Here is a 19697-nt window from a genome sequence, read left to right as displayed (position 1 = left end):
GAGTTCCACACCCATGTAACATATACAATTTGTTGAATTAGAAAGTCAATTAACATTTGAGACTTTGGAACCATTTGAGACGTCCACGTTTAGTGTAAAATCATTAGCTAATTTTTGGAACCTTATTTGTTGATTGAAGTATTATTTATTTACATGAAACACCAAACAATGAACACACGGAAGGATACTCGCAAATGTTCCAAAGTGAAACTGGTGGATAATGTCACTTCCAGGCAATTCCGTCCACATTTGCAGAAGGTGTTAATTGGTTTAATCGGCATAGTTTACTGACCAATCATGTTCCACTCACGAAACCATCGCAATTTTGTGACGTTACAGTTGTGTGCGATGGTGATAGGTATTCCAAGAACCTCGTTACATTTGAGTTTTTTCGGTGAGCCAGCTCTAAACGCTCAGTTCACATTTAGTTAATCTGAAGCTTGTGTGCATCACAAACTTTTGATCAAAAGAATCCACAAATTTTTTGTTATTTTTTGGTTGCCAAAATGGTTTAATCGTAACAGCTGGTTTTTGACAGAGATACTTTTGGGAAGATAGAAAACCACCGTTGCTCGAAATATTACCCTGACTTTTACTGATAATTGGCTGACTAATAGTGTGACGCAACATGACCATGTTAACGGGTTTGGTGGTTAATTCTAGAGCAGAACGCTTTGAGAGTACCCGGAAGCGGAGCATAATGTTACGCGATGACGTTGAGAACATTATGAACATTTCGCGCGTTCCCGGACGTATTTGGCGCCACAGACCCAACAACCTGGACGAAACGCTGTGACTGTGAAAGTAATATTGGCACATCCAACTTCGCAAAAAACGACTTAATTATCCCCCTACGTTCGTCTTCAACATGACTAAAACACTGACAGAGGGAGCGATAGAGGTAATACAAGATGTCCTGGGCGTAGGACTAGCTCTAACTGTGGTGGTGGTGGCGTTGGTGTTGTTGTAGTAGTGCTGGAGGCTTTTTTGAGCTAGCTGCTAGGTATCTAGCCACGGTGTTCAGATATTTTTTAATCTGTCTCAAACTGGTGCTATGTGGTCTTTCAACAGGCTCTAACCAAAGGCTCTAATGATGTACACAACCCCATTCTTCAATTAGTTGTGAGTATGAATAGATGTGTCGAAGTAATTAGCTAACCACAGTAGCTATCTATCTAACTTGACTGCACTACACTAGTACTGTAACTCGTTGTCTGCCTTACTTGCAAGCAGGGCTAGTCGTTGAATATATTCTTTTGATGTATAAGTTAGCTTACTACTAGAATAGTGTATATACATAGGTATTCGTATCTATGTTTCATAGACATCACATTAGATTTGGAAAATATTCTCCGAAGTAGTAATGCAGATTTGGTCGACTAACATTTGAAGACATGCATTTTATTTCAGTGTTTTCATATTATTTCAGAACATCCGTAAAATTGATGGAGGTAATGGACCCGCCCGATATCGTCTGATGATGAGTGATGGACAGTACTCGATGTCCTGTGAGTAAAACTTCTAATACACAGTACAATTTCGCCACCTCTGAAAATACACTTGGTGCTTTGGCAAGAGGCAGTAACACATGACAGCTTTTCTTCCAAGTTGTGTTGGCAGCATATTGAAGATGTAATGGGTCATGGCATCAGTGTATGTTAGTGTTTTCTTTCAATGGGAAAACTCAGTAATAATACAGTTTACTATCACAATTGGGTTTGTTTTTCAAATGTTTATTTCCAGCAGATATATCAGTAATAGATGTGAAAGATAGGACTGACGTTTGCCAGACAACACCTGGGTGAAGACCAAAATTCTTGGAACAATATGCTCAGGACAGATTAAAGGTGGCATTGCTTACTGTCAATACAGGATGCCATGTTTTACTGACCATGCTATAATTTAGTCAACCATGTATTCTGTATTCTACCAGACACTTAATTGTCCTTAAGTCAATGTCGTCATTTATCTCACCAATAGCAGTTAGTGAGTCAACGGTTGGGCAGTGAAAAAAATATTATTTTTAAGTTTGATGCTGTTTTCACCTAAAACAAAATACCATGCTTTTGTTAAGCCTTTAACAATGATATGGTTGCCAGATACCATGTTTCATGATCATGCCATCTTTGAGTCAACCATGAATTCCATATTCTACGTATTGTGGAAAATAAGGTCAAAAGCTGAACTTGGATCTTGCATAGGACAATAATCCAGAACATACAAGCAAAACTGCAACAGAATATCTTGAAATTAAGAAATGGAGGGTTATGGAATGCAAAGTTCTCTATCCTATCAAAATGTTTTGTGGAACTTGAAGTAGGCAGTGCCTGCAAGAAAGTGAATGTGACAATTGAAGTGCTATAAAGAAGACTGGGCTACAAATCTTCAGTCTTTGTAATAGTCTATTTAGCAGTTACAAAGAACAGCTATGTGGTTATTTCATCCAAAGTGGATAAACGCATAATGGAAAAAAGTCTACAGGTGTATATATTTCTTCTACACTTTAAGATTGTGCTCATCATTTAGAATGAATAAACAATAGAAAAATATCTTTTATGTTTTTTTTTGTTTTTCTTGTTAATACTGTTGAAGTGATTAATACTGTTGAAGATTTCTTATCTGACATTTTTAAACTTTTCCGGCAATTACCTCATTTTTTTTAGAATGTGACTGTCTAAGTAGAATGACTGTCCGTCCTCAGTTATCCATGAAATGACATGGATGAACGCAGGTGGTTTTGTTGACATGGAGCTCAAGTCGGCACATGCGTGACATGGTATGCATGTCTTTTCTGGTTTGACAGTGCCACTATTGCCACTTGTGACCGACCATTGCAGACTGTGCCAGTGTACAGTTTGCATTAAGGGAACGCTTTCAACCTGTTGACTAATGTGCTGTCTAAGTTAGCCAAAACGGCTGTGTTTAGTGGAAGCAGTTGATAGACATAAGATTACATTTTAACATTTTAGTCTAGTAATTTATCAGATTCATGTATCCGTCCAGAGGGACTTAAAGATGGTATTAGGGTTAACTGTCCTACTCAAATACTAGGGCTTTTACCATGTCATCTCTGAGATTTCATCTAACAACTTTGGTTCCTTGTCAGATGCCTTCCTTTTTAGGCTATTTGCTACCATATCTGCCAACAATGCACATTCACTACATCCCAGTAGGTTGACGTCAAAGGCAACAGGATGAAGGAAACCGTTTCTCGCTTCACCCAAAAAAAGATTAGGTTAAATAGCTGGCCAGAGTACCAAGGGCACTGGAGTGCGCCACATGTTTTTGTTTGCCTCGGGGCGACCAGCAGGAGGTAGTCAGGATTCTCTGAAAGCAATAGGGAGCTGGAATTCATCAAAGAGGTGAAAACCCATTAAGAATCAATTTCTTCCTTTTTAATTTGCAGGGGTTTAAGAAGTGTTGTGAAACATACATGGTCTTGAATAAATACAAATCTAAATCTATCCTCATCCCAAATGAAACAGGGCTGTAGCTCTCTTCCTTTTTTACTGCGAACTAGGGCCGCCTGTTTGATCCTGTCTGGGGTGTGATTTTGAGTTTGGGGGAAAAGTTAATTATATTGCCGTAAACCGTGCCCTGCCGATGTTCCTGTTGGACTCGTCTAACATGTCTCCTCTCTATTCTTGTAGCATTCATGCTGTCTACCCAGCTCAACCCTATGGCTGAGGACAACCGATTGGCGCCAAATTGTGTCTGTCAGCTGAAGAGGCATGTGACTAATGTTCTCAAGGATGGACGGTATGATGTTTCCCTTTCTGCTAAATGGTGTTGCATTTGTTTCGTTCGGGAATTTTTGTTTTACATGCCGAAGCATTCTGAAGTGGAACTGACAGCGCATATGAAATGACCACATGGGTCAAACAAAATACAACAGATTGTCACTGATCTATGCTAAGTATTGCATAATATCAAAGCTGGATTTATTTATTTACTACAAATAAACAATGGAAAAGTGGTTGTAGTGCTTGATGTATTTAACCCCTTTGTTATGACACACTTATAGCTCTGGTACTGCGAAAAGCGGCAATGAACAGCTCTGTAACAACTAAGACATGTTCGATATATAACATATTAGCTATAGTTGTTACTGTGCAATGTACATGTTCTATTTTCTGTCAAAATTGCAAAAACAATTGTGTCCACATTTGTTGTACATTCGGTTGTAAATGTTTAGAAGAGCGTCAAAGACGACATTAACAATGAGCCTTCATGGTACTAACACAACAAACAAAACCCTGCGTTGGTTTGTTTTCATGTGCGACAGTGCCAACGACTTAACTTGAGTTCGCTATCAGATGTTTTTGTGACGATGAGAAGAAACATAGTTTGCAGAATAACTGTCTAGACCAGGGGTTTTCAAAGTCTGTGACAGGGGGCCTAACTTCAGAGAACAAGACAACCCCCCTCAATGTAGTCATTTTCCAAGACTGAATAACCTTATAATATTTTATATGTATTGGTCGACAAATTACCCGAAACACATTAAGTCTTCTACAGTGGATTTAAAAAGTCTACACGCCCCTGTTAAAATGCCAGGTTTTTGTGATGTAAAAGAATGAGACCAAGATAAATAATGTCAGAACTTTTTCCACCTGTAATGTGACCTATAATGTGAAAAATTCAATTGAAAAACAAACTGATATCTTCGAGGGGGAAAAATAAAAACTTTACAATAACCTGGTTGCACAAGTGTGCACACCTTCTTATAACTGGGGATGTGGCTGTGTTCAGAATTAACCACTCATGTTAAATATCATTAATTACACACCTGCCATCATTTAAAGTGACTCTGATTAATCACAAATAAAGTTCAGCTGTTCTACTAGGATTATCCTGACATTTTCTTAGTTGCATCTCAGAGCAAAAGCCATGGTCTGCAGAGAGCTTCCAAAGCATCAGAGAGATCTCATTGTTGAAAGATATCAGTCAGGAGAAGGATACAAAATAATTTCTAAAGCATTAGATATACCATGGAACACAGTGAAGACAGTCATCAGGTGGAGAAAATATGGCACAACTGAGACATTACCAAGAACTGGACATCCCTCAAAAGGGAATTATGGTGGAGGGAATTATGAACAGTACCAAATACCTGGCAATTTTGGCACAAAACCTTCAGGCGTCCTTTAGAAAGCTGAAGAGGAAGTTCACCTTTCAGCACGACAACGACGCAAAGCACACATCCAAATCCACAAAAGCATGGCTTCACCAGAAGAAGATTAATGTTTTGGAATAGCCCAGCCAGAGACCGCACCTGAATCCAATTGAACATCTGTGGGGTGATCTGAAGAGGGCTGTGCAGAGGAGATGTCCTCACAATCTGACAGATTTGGAGTGCTTTTGTGAAGAAGAGTGGGCAAATATTGCCATGTCAAGATGTGCCATGCTAATAGACTCCTACCTAAAAAGACTGAGTGCTGTAATAAAATCAAAAGGTGCTTCAACAAAGTATTCGTTTATGCACTTATGCATCCATTTTTTTCAATTGAATTGTTCACGTTCTAGGTCATATAAAAGGTGGAAACGTTCTGACATTTATCTTTGTCTCATTCTTTTACATCACAAGAACCTGCCATTTTAACAGGGGTGTGTAGACTTTTTATATCCACTGTATATGACAATGAAAATACTGGAGTCAGATTGTTCAATAGGAGAGAAATTGGAATGACTCGTCCCAGCGTTTTAAACATTGCGAGGGGCATCACCTGCTGTTCATTGACAACCACATTAAAAGCCATAACAACAATCTGTTGTTTGATAATTACCACGGTTCTTTCAGCTGCGGTTTTCCCGGACTTAACGCATGCTTTGTGATAACATGTAATTAACTGCATTTCAAAATAAGCTATTGATCCTTGATTGAAATTATCAGTTTTTGTAGCAAGCCAGTGAAAAGAACACAATAACCTGTGGTGAATAGGCTCTAGCCAGGATTCTGCTACGCACTTCCTCTCTGCATTTTCTACACAATCTTTTTCTTCAATTTCGTTCTCCAATTTTGCCCTATTGGAGACATTTTCTTCTGAAGCAAATTTTTAATATACAGAGAGTAAGATTTGTACAGTAACTTTGTAAATATTTAAGCATTGTTGGCTGCATTTATTATCAGCTGATGAATCAACCTTTTACCCATTCCTGTATGCCTGCTTCCTGATGAATCTTTGCCTGTACGACTGCTACAGTTCCTATATTGAAGCTATACATAATAACGTACTAGGCTGTTCTTACCTTTTTTTTTATAGTCACCATGCTAATAACAAAACTAGACAGACCCGTAATATCTAGTAGTCAACAGCTACTGTTACAAGCCCGTTGCCAAGTCATCATTCCACTGTGGTGACTAACAACATTGAAATGTATGTTAACCATTGGTATGATATGTATTCATTGTTAGAGAACAGCTTGATTTGGGCTTTACTGCCGACCAATTGCTTTCATGCCTTACACTTTGAAAACCCCTGGTGTTAACTAATGCTCTTAATTGGCGATGCGTTATACACCCGGCAAGCTTAATAAACAACCTAAAATAACAAACAATTAAAACAGATTGTGCCTCATTTTGTCAGTACTAGGTACAGTTAATCTAACCTGCTGGCTTGACCACGATGGCAATATAATGACTGTGCAATATAGCTTTTCTAGGAGTTGTGTTAAGTTTGCAGCTAATTGTGGTCTGTTGGGAAACATTAATAAAGCTTTGTTGTGACGTTGGATTAAGCCCACTACTAGTATGCAGATAATTGAAAATGCAGTAATTTGCTTAAAATCTGACACTTTCCCCAAATGTCCTGAGAACTATTCCATTGCTCAGGTGATTTATTTGCTCGATATTTGAACACTACACACTGCAGTGTTGTATGGGCTGTGTTAATTGCTTGAAAAATGTCTCATGTTGGTAAAATGTTGTTTATTCCACTTTAAACGAACCAACGGGCAGAGCACACTTGCACTTATGTCACCTGGATGTTCTTGAATTTCAGCCCTACCTTTTAGTGGTTGATCTATACTTTTCATATGATGGTGGTGTTTATTGCTGTTCCATTCAGGCGTGTGGTGGTCATATTGGACATGGAGGTGGTGACGTCTGCTGATTCGGTAGCTGGGAAGATCGGAGACCCCACGCCTTATGTGGAGGGTGAGGCTTAAGCAGACACAGCATTTGCAGCCCTCACTATATCATAATGCTTAGTAAGGATGGCGTTGTAAAGGTTTTTCAATCCAGACGTGGATATAACCAACCATGTTGGGTGTGTTACATGGGTTTTGACCTTTCCCTTATCTCCCCTGTAGGTCAGATTAAAGTACCACCGATAGGCCCCGGTCCCACAGTCCGTCCACTGCTTCCCCAGAATGGAAATGATGGTAAACCTCTTTTTAATTGCTAAGTCACCTTCAACAGCAAGTGTAAAATCATTTTAAATATGTTTTGCAGATTTTGATAAATGTGTTTGAAAAACAAAAATGCTAATAAACATATGCATTACAAAATTTATGGTATGTACAGATGTTTTTGACGTTACAAAACACTTCAGTATTTGTATATCTTGATTTCCTTTTTGTTTCCAGTAGATGGTAGTATTTATGCAAATCTGACTGGTTAAAATCCTCAGATCTGTTGAAAATATTAAACCCTCGCTGTTTTTGACATAACGCTTTGCTAATATACGTTTGCCGCTTGGGTTTCTGTAATGTTACACTGATTATAGGATATTGTTTCAACTCTATTCATTAGATAATCGCTTGGTTATTATTAGTACCGAAACAGTAATCATGCCTTGATGCAAGATGAGTATGTGATGGGGAGTTATCAAAAATTATTTGATACTGACATTTATTGTAAAACATTAAAATAGTCCAGTATTTCTACTTTAAATTGGCTTATTTTTTGACAAATTGTCAGTAAGTAGAAAATAGGTTGCAGGCAATTAAATGTAGTTCCTAATTCATGTTAATCATCTTTATCTTATCTCCGATGACTGAAATAATCATGTCTAATCATTACGTAGCGCCAGTGTCTACATAGTTATTTAATCCACATTTCGGTGGGCTTAAGGAAAGATTTCTTCCTGCTGACCTACAATATCGTAGGGAGTTTCATGAACCGTGACAGATGAACTCTTATCCCCATCCGCAGCTTCAGGAGCTTATATCTTTTGGTCCGTGTCCTTGGTATTCATCCCACTAATCTGGTGTGAGGGATTTGAAGTGGTGGCGAGCGCCATGCTCCTCATCACCAGCAGAGTTATTGTTGTCGAGTTGTGCGGCTGTGCTGGATCTGGGGGCTTAATTACTGCAAATGCACTGGTTGGCAAAGTGCAAGGACTTAAGTGGACATTTTAAATTGTGATCCGCAGTGTGAGGTGCACACATCAAATGTGCTGCTGGTGCCTCTGTCAGAACAGAAGTCAACAGTCAGGCTGCCAGCAGTCACCAGTCTCCCGTGGGGAGCTTGGGGTTGTCGTTTCACACTCCTTCGAGCCTGTGATAGGTGAATCATCATCATCATCATCTCTCTCCCATGAAACACCATCTCATGGACTTGGTTTTTTTCTGGGGGCTTTTGTCTACTACGGTCTACGCACTCCTCTCCTAATTTCAAATCAAGCCCAGTTATTATTCCCCTCCTATCACGTCTTTCCACGATGCCAGTACACTTATGTGAGTGAGATAATTACAGTGATCATGGATTTGCGATTCAAAGTAATTGGATTTTTGTACATCAGCTCTGATTAATAAGGTAAGTCTTTTGCCACTCTATAACAGGTCTGTATGCCTAAATAACTCCTATCTGCTCTCTTCGTTCCCTGTCATCAGGCTCCATGAACAAAGGTCCCGGCCGAGAGTTTGGGATGAAGAAGGCCACACCTTCGTCTGCCATGCCCAGCACTCCTGGAGGCAGCTCTAAAGTTGTGCCCATTGCCAGCCTCAACCCCTACCAGTCCAAGTCAGTCTTCTCCTCCCTTATTTAGGGATATTTCTTGTACTGTCCAACTGTATTGGCACTCTTGATAGATTGCACAGTCTTTTTAGTTTATCTATCAAAGATCTATTTTGGGATGAAAGGATTGTCGCCACTGAAGGAGATTAACAGTAATGACTGTGTAAAGTCAGTCATGGCTATGTTATGTTTTTAATAAAAAAACATTCAGTTTTTCAGTTGAAGATAGTGTTTAATGCATCAAAGGTATTATACTCAAAGTTTAGTTTTAAAATTATACTGTTTTCACTTTCACTTTCCGCGTTTTAGCATGCTGGAATAAACACTGTTTGAATTGACTTCAGCTGGAGAATACATTGGGAGGGATATTATGCCATTCCTCCATATGTAATCTTAGCAGATCCTTATGTTGGATTTTGTAGTGAATTAACATTTGTTTTGTGCGTCTCTATGCCTAGGCTCATTGTCTTTCTGGAATAGCCCTTGCAGTCCCTTGTCAGCCTCCTAGCAGAGGAACCATCTATAAAAAAAACATGGCCTCTAGCCTAAATATTTCCTCTTGTCATGATAATTCTGTCAGACCAATTTCTTTAGTTAAATAACGGAGTAATGAGGATCTGATTTCCCCTGAGTCACTGTGTTGTGGAAGACCAAGTGGACCTTGAGTGACCCTGGGAAATCGTAATATGTGTGTGTGGTATGGATCGTGGGCCGGAACTACCCATGGATGGTTGGTTCAAAGTCTTTCCAAGGCCTAGTGCCCCTCCACCCCAACAACAACCTAATCATAGATGTTTGCCTGTCAGGTGGACCATCCGCGCCCGTGTCACTAATAAGAGTGGCATCCGTACCTGGAGCAACTCTCGCGGTGAAGGGAAGCTCTTCTCTATGGAGATTGTGGATGAGAGTGTGAGCAACCCTTTCCATTTGAATTCCACCTGCTTGTCTCGTGCTGCACTTTTTGGTTGTCTGTTGGTAGTCTGTAGCTGAGTGTGTTGTGTGTCCATGCAGGGGGAGATCAGAGTGACTGCCTTTACCCAGGAGGTGGACAAGTTCTACAGCCTCATTGAAACTGGCAAGGTTAGATGAACTGTCTAATGTTGATGGTCAACACTGAACAAGTGTCACTTCCCTTTGGTGTTGTTACCTTGATGTCAACGTTGGTGAGATTACAAATGAGTCATGCCCAAGTGTGTAACACTCCAGCAGCAACATGATTCACTCCAGATCCATTGCCAGGCATATTTAGTTCCTGCATCAGTATTCGGGTGAACATCACAGTGGTGTTCAGATTTGAGCAGAGTCTTTAATCCATGTCCAGGTATTCTACATCTCCAAAGGATCCCTGAAAATCGCCAATAAGCAGTACTCGTCCCTAAAGAATGACTACGAGATGACCCTGAACGGAGAGTCCACGATCATCCCCTGTGAGGACACCCAGGATGTACCCATGGTTCAGTGCAACTTTGTCTCTATTGGTGACCTGGAGGCCCGAGACAAGGACGCCATAGTGGGTGAGGAGAGGAGCAGGGGGGAGGGGAAAGAGGATTTGGGTGAGGAGCAGAGGGGTGGGGAAAGAGGATTTGGGTGAGGAGCAGAGGGGTGGGGAAAGAGGATTTGGGTGAGGAGCAGAGGGGTGGGGAAAGAGGATTTGGGTGACGAGCAGGGGGGAGGGGAAAGAGGATTTGGGTGAGGAGCAGGGGGGTGGGGAAAGAGGATTTGGGTGAGGAGCAGGGGGGAGGGGAAAGAGGATTTGGGTGAGGAGCAGAGGGGAGGGGAAAGAGGATTTGGGTGAGGAGCAGAGGGGAGGGGAAAGAGGATTTGGGTGAGGAGCAGAGGGGAGGGGAAAGAGGATTTGGGTGAGGAGCAGAGGGGAGGGGAAAGAGGATTTGGGTGAGGAGCAGGGGGGTGGGGAAAGAGGATTTGGGTGAGGAGCTGGGGGTAGAGGAAAGAGGATTTGGGTGTGGGCCCTAGAGGTAGGGGCCCTAGAGGTGTGGGCCCTAGAGGTGTGGGCCCTAGAGGTAGGGGCCCTAGAGGTAGGGGCCCTAGAGGTGTGGGCCCTAGAGGTGTGGGCCCTAGAGGTAGGGGCCCTAGAGGTAGGGGCCCTAGAGGTAGGGGCCCTAGAGGTAGGGGCCCTAGAGGTAGGGCTTACATACCTCAATACTGTGTCCCATTTAGGGACAGATAGAATTTACTGTGAAAAAATTATATTGGCAGCTATGCTTTTAAGCTTTTATTCATTTCCCTTTTCTACATGCATCAGGATAAACAGTTCTTTTACATGTGCCCAAGAGGCTCTGTCTCAATACGAACCAAATAAGGAGGGTCTGATTTCCCCTGACTGTTGGGACCTCCATTGACCCAGTAGAATAAAACACATTAATATTTATATGTGGGAAATGTACGATTTATAATGGGTGACCTATGAATTCCATAGGTAATTCTGTAGGATTTTGGTCTTTTTCAAGGGATAGTTGTTATATACTGTCCTCCAAAATGCTGTTCATTGTCTACTGTGCTAATTTATGTGTGTGTGTGTGTGTATGTGTGTGTGTCTGTGTGTGTGTCTGCGCGCTCTTCAGATGTGATTGGAGTGTGTAAGAGCGTGGCCGAGGTGACGCGTCTGACCACCAAGAACAACCGTGAGGTGTCCAAGAGGACACTCAGCTTGATTGACCAGTCTGGAAAACTGGTGGAGGTTACCCTGTGGGGAGAGGAGGTGAGGACTGGGCTTCAGCCATACAGCTGTATGTGGGTCTGGACCCAAGGGCACCGTCGGTGTGGGTCTGGACCCAAGGGCACCGTCGGTGTGGGTCTGGACCCAAGGGCACCGTCGGTGTGGGTCTGGACCCAAGGGCACCGTCGGTGTGGGTCTGGACCCAAGGGCACCGTCGGTGTGGGTCTGGACCCAAGGGCACCGTCGGTGTGGGTCTGGACCCAAGGGCACCGTCGGTGTGGGTCTTTTAATTACAGAACATGAAATGATTGCCTGTTCTGTGGAAATGAAGTTTAAGCCTCCGGAAATAACGTGTGTATGGTATGACTTAATTGCATATCGATGTGAATATGCTGCTGTAGAAATAAATGCAATGAATAAATGCTTGACACTTTTAGTCCCAATCCTACTACTCCTACTAGCTGTTACACACACGGGCAATTTCCAGGTTTCCTGCTAGGAATACCACGCTGTCTACATCATTCCTTCCCACTGTGCTAAAGACTGCATGTCATTATAAGCCACAGCCCTTATGTATTGGTAATGTCCCTGTAACACTGAAGTCATGTCGTAAGGAGCTGCACTGTAGAATTGTTTGGGTGTTGACATGCAATTACGCCCATACATTGCGAACATCGATTATATTAAGGTTTATATGAATGCTTTTATAGTGGGAACACAGAATGTAACAAGCTGTTACAGTTTTGATCTTTATTGAATTCCTGCAAATAACACTTTGTTTTTCCGTTTTTACTGCCCAGTCTGGACACAAGGGGGCTATAGCTGGACAAAGGCAGGATGGTCTTCGTCTCATGCTCAATATTATGTGTTGTCTTTTTAACCTGCGAGTCCTATAAACCAAGGCTCCAGGCAGTTCTAATTGAGGTGTTGTGAGCCTTGTGCCATTTTGTGTTTGGAGATGTTTAGTCAGCATTTTGAAAATGGAGAGGTGATTTTAGCAATTTGCTCGTTCACTCAATCTTTCCTGTGTGTTTTGGTCTCTTTCTCTTTCTGTCTGTGTGTCTCTTTCTTTCTCTTTCTGTCTTTGTGTGTGTGTGTGTGTGTGTCTTTCTCTTTCTATCTGTGTGTGTGTGTGTGTGTCTTTCTCTGTCTGTGTGTGTCTCTTTCTGTCTGTCTCTCGCTTGTTCGCTGTCTGTCGCTCGCTCGCTCGTTCGCTGTCTGTCGCTCGCTCGCTCGTTCGCTGTCTGTCTGTCGCTCGCTCGTTCGCTGTCTGTCGCTCGCTCGTTCGCTGTCTGTCTGTCGCTCGCTCGCTCGTTCGCTGTCTGTCTGTCTGTCGCTCGCTCGTTCGCTGTCTGTCTGTCGCTCGCTCGTTCGCTGTCTGTCTGTCGCTCGCTCGTTCGCTGTCTGTCTGTCGCTCGCTCGTTCGCTGTCTGTCTGTCGCTCGCTCGTTCGCTGTCTGTCTGTCGCTCGCTCGTTCGCTGTCTGTCTGTCGCTCGCTCGTTCGCTGTCTGTCTGTCTCTCGCTCGTTCGCTGTCTGTCTGTCGCTCGCTCGTTCGCTGTCTGTCTGTCGCTCGCTCGTTCGCTGTCTGTCTGTCGCTCGCTCGTTCGCTGTCTGTCTGTCGCTCGCTCGTTCGCTGTCTGTCTGTCGCTCGCTCGTTCGCTGTCTGTCTGTCGCTCGCTCGTTCGCTGTCTGTCTGTCGCTCGCTCGTTCGCTGTCTGTCTGTCGCTCGCTCGTTCGCTGTCTCTGTCGCTCGCTCGTTCGCTGTCTGTCTGTCGCTCGCTCGTTCGCTGTCTGTCTGTCGCTCGCTCGTTCGCTGTCTCTGTCGCTCGCTCGTTCGCTGTCTGTCTGTCGCTCGCTCGTTCGCTGTCTGTCTGTCGCTCGCTCGTTCGCTGTCTGTCTGTCGCTCGCTCGTTCGCTGTCTGTCTGTCGCTCGCTCGTTCGCTGTCTGTCTGTCGCTCGCTCGTTCGCTGTCTGTCTGTCGCTCGCTCGTTCGCTGTCTGTCTGTCGCTCGTTCGCTGTCTGTCTGTCGCTCGTTCGCTGTCTGTCTGTCGCTCGTTCGCTGTCTGTCTGTCGCTCGTTCGCTGTCTGTCTGTCGCTCGCTGTCTGTCTGTCGCTCGCTGTCTGTCTGTCGCTCGCTCGCTGTCTGTCTGTCGCTCGCTCGCTGTCTGTCTGTCGCTCGCTCGCTCGCTCGCTGTCTGTCGCTCGCTCGCTGTCTGTCGCTCGCTCGCTGTCTGTCGCTCGCTCGCTGTCTGTCTGTCGCTCGCTCGCTGTCTGTCTGTCGCTCGCTTGTTCGCTGTCTGTCTGTCGCTCGCTCGTTCGCTGTCTGTCTGTCGGTCGCTCGCTCCCTCACTGTCTGTCTGTCTGTGTCTCTGTGAAATGGCACCTGATGTGGTTGAAGTCACTGAGTAAATATCCTGTCACAGTGTGATGAAGAAACCCAGTTCCTGCAGTTGATTTTACACATGGCACACTGGGACTATGCTTCGTTTGCTATCATTTCCTTCATCCTGACAAGCTATTGTAGTGTTTTCCCTTTGTTTGCACTGTAGAACCCCCCCCCCCCCCCCCCCACATCCAGGGGAGCTGTTGAGGTACTCAGTATGTATAGTTTACAAACAACAATAGTGTTATGTAAATACACACATGTAAATACACACATACTTTATCTTCTTCCGCAGTGCTGACCGTTTTGTACATAATGTGTATATTGTTCCTGTCCTGTATCCTCTTTCCAGTGACTTAATCCTCTCTCATCCTCTGATGTGTTTGCAGGCTGAGAACTTTGATGGCTCTGGGCAGCCCATTCTCGCCATCAAAGGGGCCAAGCTGTCTGACTATGGAGGCAGATCTCTGTCTGCCTCGTTCAGCAGCACCCTCATGGTCAACCCCGACATCCCGGAGGCTTACAAGCTGCGGGGCTGGTAAGTGTCTGTCTCTCTAGGATGATTCCAAATCACTTCAGATGCTAAAGGCTTCTGTGTGGCTGTGTTATACAAGAAGAGCAAGGTTTGGGTATGACTGGAGCTGCTATGAGAGAACATTTGTCTGGAAGAACTGACACAGTGCGATTCTCTCACATTCTTGGCTTTGCCAATGAGGGAATTCTAAGGATTTAAAGGAATTTGAATGTTTAATATCAGATCCCCAAACTCTGCATGCATGCTCTGGCTTTCATCATCAAGATTAGCCTACCTCCATTAGTGGAGATGTAGGGGGGTGCTTTAGTTAAGTATTACATATGAATGCAAATCATTCTTAATCTGTTAAAAAAAACGTCTTTTAATCTGCCATTGAAAGAAGCCAGAGATGACAGGGGAGCTTTTGGTATAGTCTCATTTGTTTCATTGGGGTGATTGAAGCATTTGTTTTGATCATGTTGACAGGTGAAACATGCATTTCTTTTAAATATGAATATCTCATGAACAGATCCTTTGTATAAATGGCAAGTCTCTTTCATGGCTCACGCAACATTATGCAATTAGAAGCAACAATATCTGTTTAGCATTTTTGTCAGTGACTGGTTGAAGACGGTGTTTTTACCTTTTGACCCATGTCATCTGTAGTCTTTGTTGAACGGTCCCCACATTGTTCCATTGCGAATGTGAAGAACCGTATGATTTATAATGTCTGCATATGACGCAATAAATGTGTCTTAATGGCATTTTTGTCTGCAACTTACCTTAACGGGGCTTGTATCTAAGTTGTGTATTTCACCTTCTATTCTAAAAAGATAAATGGGAACATCTGAGCATCACATGACATGTTAGTGTCAACCGCCCCTGGAAACACACTGGAACTTTAATACGTTGGGGGAGTGTCGTTGTGCTTCAGTGGTTATAACACTTTGTTTTCCGGTTATTCATACAGTGGAGCCCTATATTAATGCAATTAACACATGTACCATACACCAGCAATTATTAAGGAGAGACATCACATATCTCTAAAATTATCTTTGTCAGCAGTGATGGGGAACGTAACCTTTAAAAGTAACTAGTTACCTTACTTTCTGTATAAAGTAGGGTGGTAAGTTACTTTAAGATATTCATGTGTTGGTCACTTATGCCCACAAGCCACACATTTAATGGGATTTTTTATAATTACGTAGTCAGGTATTGTGTAGTCAGTGTCATTCACCAGCATGTAACATTATTAATCATCATACAGTAAGTGTGACCAATACTATTATCCCAAGTAATTGTATACCCTAATGAGAAACAATATTTGCATTTAGTACTTTAATCAAGAATCTCTTAAGTTAATCTCTCAAGTTATTTTGTATTGCACGTGCCTCCACATTTTCAGGCCAGGCTTATTCAACAGTCTATATATACAGACTTGAATACTAGATAGATCAATTGCAGTGAACAATGAAGAGCAAAAAAACTGATGTGGCCTTGTATACTGAAACATACCTTCTCAAAAAAGAAAACACTGCAATTTGAAATCTCTTTGCAATAATGTGCATAATCCAATAATGTTTAATGGCTTTACTCAGAGGTGAATAATTACTAAATCTGTTTTGAAATTATTCATAATAATTGTTTAGAAATTGTATTTAGATGTTCATTTTTGATCAACTTTGGTATGTCCAACAGAGGATGATTTGGGATCGAACTTTGATTGTCCGACCAGCAAAACATAACTGCAACCTCAGTGTTTGCTAATATGTAAGAATAATGACGTAGTCAAAATGGTAAACTGCTTCCCTTGCCTGAATTGCGTGGCTCAGCCTTACGCTGCACGTATTGCTAGTCGATGCTCAATATCAATTTGAAATGAATGGGAGCTAGGTGAGTGGCTTTGGTAGGTGTAACATGAACTTTAACAGGAAGTGCTGGTGCTGCCATCTTTGCATTTTTTTCTTGCCACCTGCTCCTGGAGAGAATAAACGCTACGTTTGTTACACTGAGGGAAATTGAGTAAGGTGCTATTTATTAGAAAAATTAACTAGTAAGGGAATGCTTAAATTAAAGAACTAACCTGCTAGGCTACTCATTACAGTTAAAAAGTAGTCCAACTACTATAATGCCTTTCTTGCATATAACGCAGATCTCGGGCACTCTGAACATAATTGTAGCGTAAAATATGAAATGTTAACTTAAATCATTATCTGCAGATATCTTCTGGTCATTTATGCTTGTATTTATGCTAGTAGTACAGTAAGAATCGTACATATGGCCTTTATGTGCCTTTATTTCTGAACCTGTAGGTAAAATAAATCAATTTCACTTTATTCAAACTTATTGATAGATAGTGTATGAATCTCTTTTGAAGATATTTATCAGCTGTTTTGTCCTGGGTGAGATGACAGATTTCTAAGGGTCTATTGAAAATTCATGTTCCATATACCTGAGGCATTTATTGTCCTTGTTTATATTTTTACACCAAAAAAATGCTGAGCCCCTGTGCTTTCTGCAAAAAGAGTCCCTTCTGTCTCTGAAGATGCTCTCTCTTAAATACAGCGGATGGCAAATCTTCCAGTTCCCATTATCTCAGCCTGATTATAATTCAACAATGGTTTTAAACGTGTATAATTCACCAACTGGCTGTACCTTGCATTATTAAGCCTATTACAAATGAACTGACGTTTTTAATTGACTCACTGGAAAAATCTATTTTCCACATTAACTAGTCTCCATTTGAGAAGCATTTCCTTTATTCCACCCACTTGGCACTGTGCATATCCCTGGTCATGGCTTTGCATACATTTATGAACATTCTTAAGGAAATGTTTCATCCTTGATAGATCCTGCAATTTGCGTAGAAAAGATTGCACACGTGGTTTATGCACAGATTTCTTTGCCCAGATTTAGTTTGTATGTGCGAGTCATTATTCAGGCGAATAGGATGTTGCTATCACATCCCAGTGTACAGGTTTAAATGCAGACACCATTACAGAGGAAGGGTTACTCCTTGAGGACCACCCTATTGGCTGCTTTAGCGAAGGAATAGGAAAGCAGGTACTATGACGCATACCTTCTATTGCCAACTCCTTAAATAGTGTTATTTGCTGTGTACCTAATCCAAAAATCCCAAAATATATATGTTGCTTTCCCCAATCTCATAGCTGGTTAGAAAGCTAGGCAGCAGTTTTATTTTTTAGTTGTTATCAAAGCTGTCTTGTCAATGGCGGGGTAGTAATATATTGTTTTATTGTTGTAATTTTACGGGTCAAAGTATTGTGTTGTAATTCTCCAGTATCCAGATATTTTGGCCAAACAATCATTTTTTTTTTTTTTTTTTTTTCTGTGTGTTGCCCAATCTAAACCTATTGCCAAATAGCAAAATCATTATTTGTTGAGTTTGTGGTGAGTAAATAGGTTGATCGGTCAAGGCTTGTCCCCTGACTGGCACCTTGTCTAAACATGGTTGTTGTGTATTCATTAAGGGTTGCAACTGCCTGTGACCTCACAATGCGATATTATGAACAGTGTTCATTGAACATATCTGAGGGGAGCTCTTGGGCTAATTAGCTAGAAACCTTATTTGGATGCAGTTTAGACTGTTATTTAACAAATAGCGGTTTGTAAATATAACATTCTATCAATAACTACAAGACACAGTTACTTCAGGGGCTCTGCTCTGGTGGGCTCTGCTCTGGTGGGCTCTGCTCTGGTGGGCTCTGCTCTGGTGGGCTCTGCTCTGGTGGGCTCTGCTCTGGTGGGCTCTGCTCTGGTGGGCTCTGCTCTGGTGGGCTCTGCTCTGGTGGGCTCCGCTCCGTGTGCGGGAAGCACATTGTTCATTGCTGTTCATAGTTGATATAGCAGAGCTGCTAATCTAAACGTTGCAAATATGTTGAACTCCTTGACGGTTGACTTATGCTATAAATCACAACTTGCCTCAGAACTCAAATGTGAGCTCAGAGTATTTTTATGTCCCAAAGTGAAGTGGAAACCTTGTACTGTATGGACCCCTGTGTGACCACCTGGCAGTGTTTTGGTCACGTTAACATTCTACCTGCCGATGCCAAAATCTCTCTGCAGTTGGTATTATTAAGGTGGTAAGTATAGGTGTATGAATGTTGGGTGAGGGGGGGGGTTGTACTACTCCGGACCTCCAAGCCAGTTCCACTCTATTTTTTCCTTGCAACCTCCTAACCAGGGAGTTATTAGGTGTGGGACACCAGGAGGATGCTTTTAATGATGGTGGAGAACAGAAACCCAGTAGACTCCAGTTCCCGTCTTAACAAGATCTTCATACAGATAATTCCGGTCTTTTTTTTTTTAATGCTTGTTAGCTTACTTGAACGTGTTTGCGGTCCACATTGTTCAGTATTATTGCATGGCTTCACTTGCACTGTATAAAATGCGCTGTATACATTGCAATCACTGATAAACGGGCTATGCCGGTATCGTCAAATGTATTATGGCTAAGCGTGGACATGCCAAATGTTGTCAAAATTAAAATAATTATTCAGGATGTCTAAAAAGCTAATACAAATTTGAAGGTAAATAATTGCTCATTGTGCACACTCTGCCAAAATTCTAAAGTTTATTTTTTAAGGCCTTGTTAATATCGTTTCTAAAGTCAACACTAGCCCCTCAGTGAGCCGGCAGGGTGTAACTAAAGGGACAGCCATTCATAAATTAATCTAAGCTCTGTGGCACCTTAATCTGTCGCTCCCCCACTCCCCCCTTCTCTACTCACGCTCTTCTTGTTCCATGTTAGATAATATAATTTGTAAACAAAAACATTACCCGGAAATCCGGGGACAGCGACTGTTAACATGAGTATTCAGGATGTGACTTTCTGTTGATGTTAGTGCGTGCGGCCAGGTCCTCACACCCATCTGAGAGGTGTCCTCTGTATCCTAAAACATGATTGGTGTCACATGACATGTGTCCTGCTCCTAACTCAGATGAGCTACTCACTCTGGCCTCTCTCTGTTTTCAGCCTCAGTAGGTTTCACTTACTACTCCTATGCATTGTTAAGCTTACTTTGATTCCATTTCATGACTATAATATCACAGACATGAAGGCAAAATGTGTGTTTAGAAAGTGGAGATCCAATCGATTGGCCCTGAAGGTGCTTTATTTATTAACTTTCCAATAGCAATAAG

The 19697-nt window shown here is 42.2% G+C and overlaps 1 protein-coding gene across 1 annotated transcript in view; it reads left to right on the top strand.

The window, feature by feature from the left end:
- The first annotated feature begins 648 nt into the window (after positions 1-648).
- rpa1 (replication protein A1) overlaps positions 649-19697 on the top strand; it is a 51865-nt gene continuing 32816 nt past the window's right edge. Inside the window, exons 1-12 of the mRNA XM_010891754.5 lie at positions 649-901; positions 1072-1122; positions 1430-1508; positions 3651-3759; positions 7068-7156; positions 7312-7383; positions 8836-8965; positions 9766-9868; positions 9971-10039; positions 10281-10473; positions 11542-11678; positions 14410-14558. Of these exons, the coding sequence (XP_010890056.3) occupies positions 869-901; positions 1072-1122; positions 1430-1508; positions 3651-3759; positions 7068-7156; positions 7312-7383; positions 8836-8965; positions 9766-9868; positions 9971-10039; positions 10281-10473; positions 11542-11678; positions 14410-14558 (1214 nt within the window). The 5' untranslated portion in view covers positions 649-868. The remainder of the gene's footprint in view (positions 902-1071; positions 1123-1429; positions 1509-3650; positions 3760-7067; positions 7157-7311; positions 7384-8835; positions 8966-9765; positions 9869-9970; positions 10040-10280; positions 10474-11541; positions 11679-14409; positions 14559-19697) is intronic.

The sequence above is a fragment of the Esox lucius genome, chromosome 1, assembly GCF_011004845.1.
Source record: "Esox lucius isolate fEsoLuc1 chromosome 1, fEsoLuc1.pri, whole genome shotgun sequence".
In the NCBI taxonomy this organism is placed as follows: Eukaryota; Metazoa; Chordata; class Actinopteri; order Esociformes; family Esocidae; genus Esox; species Esox lucius.
This window is presented reverse-complemented; position numbering and strand designations above follow the sequence as displayed.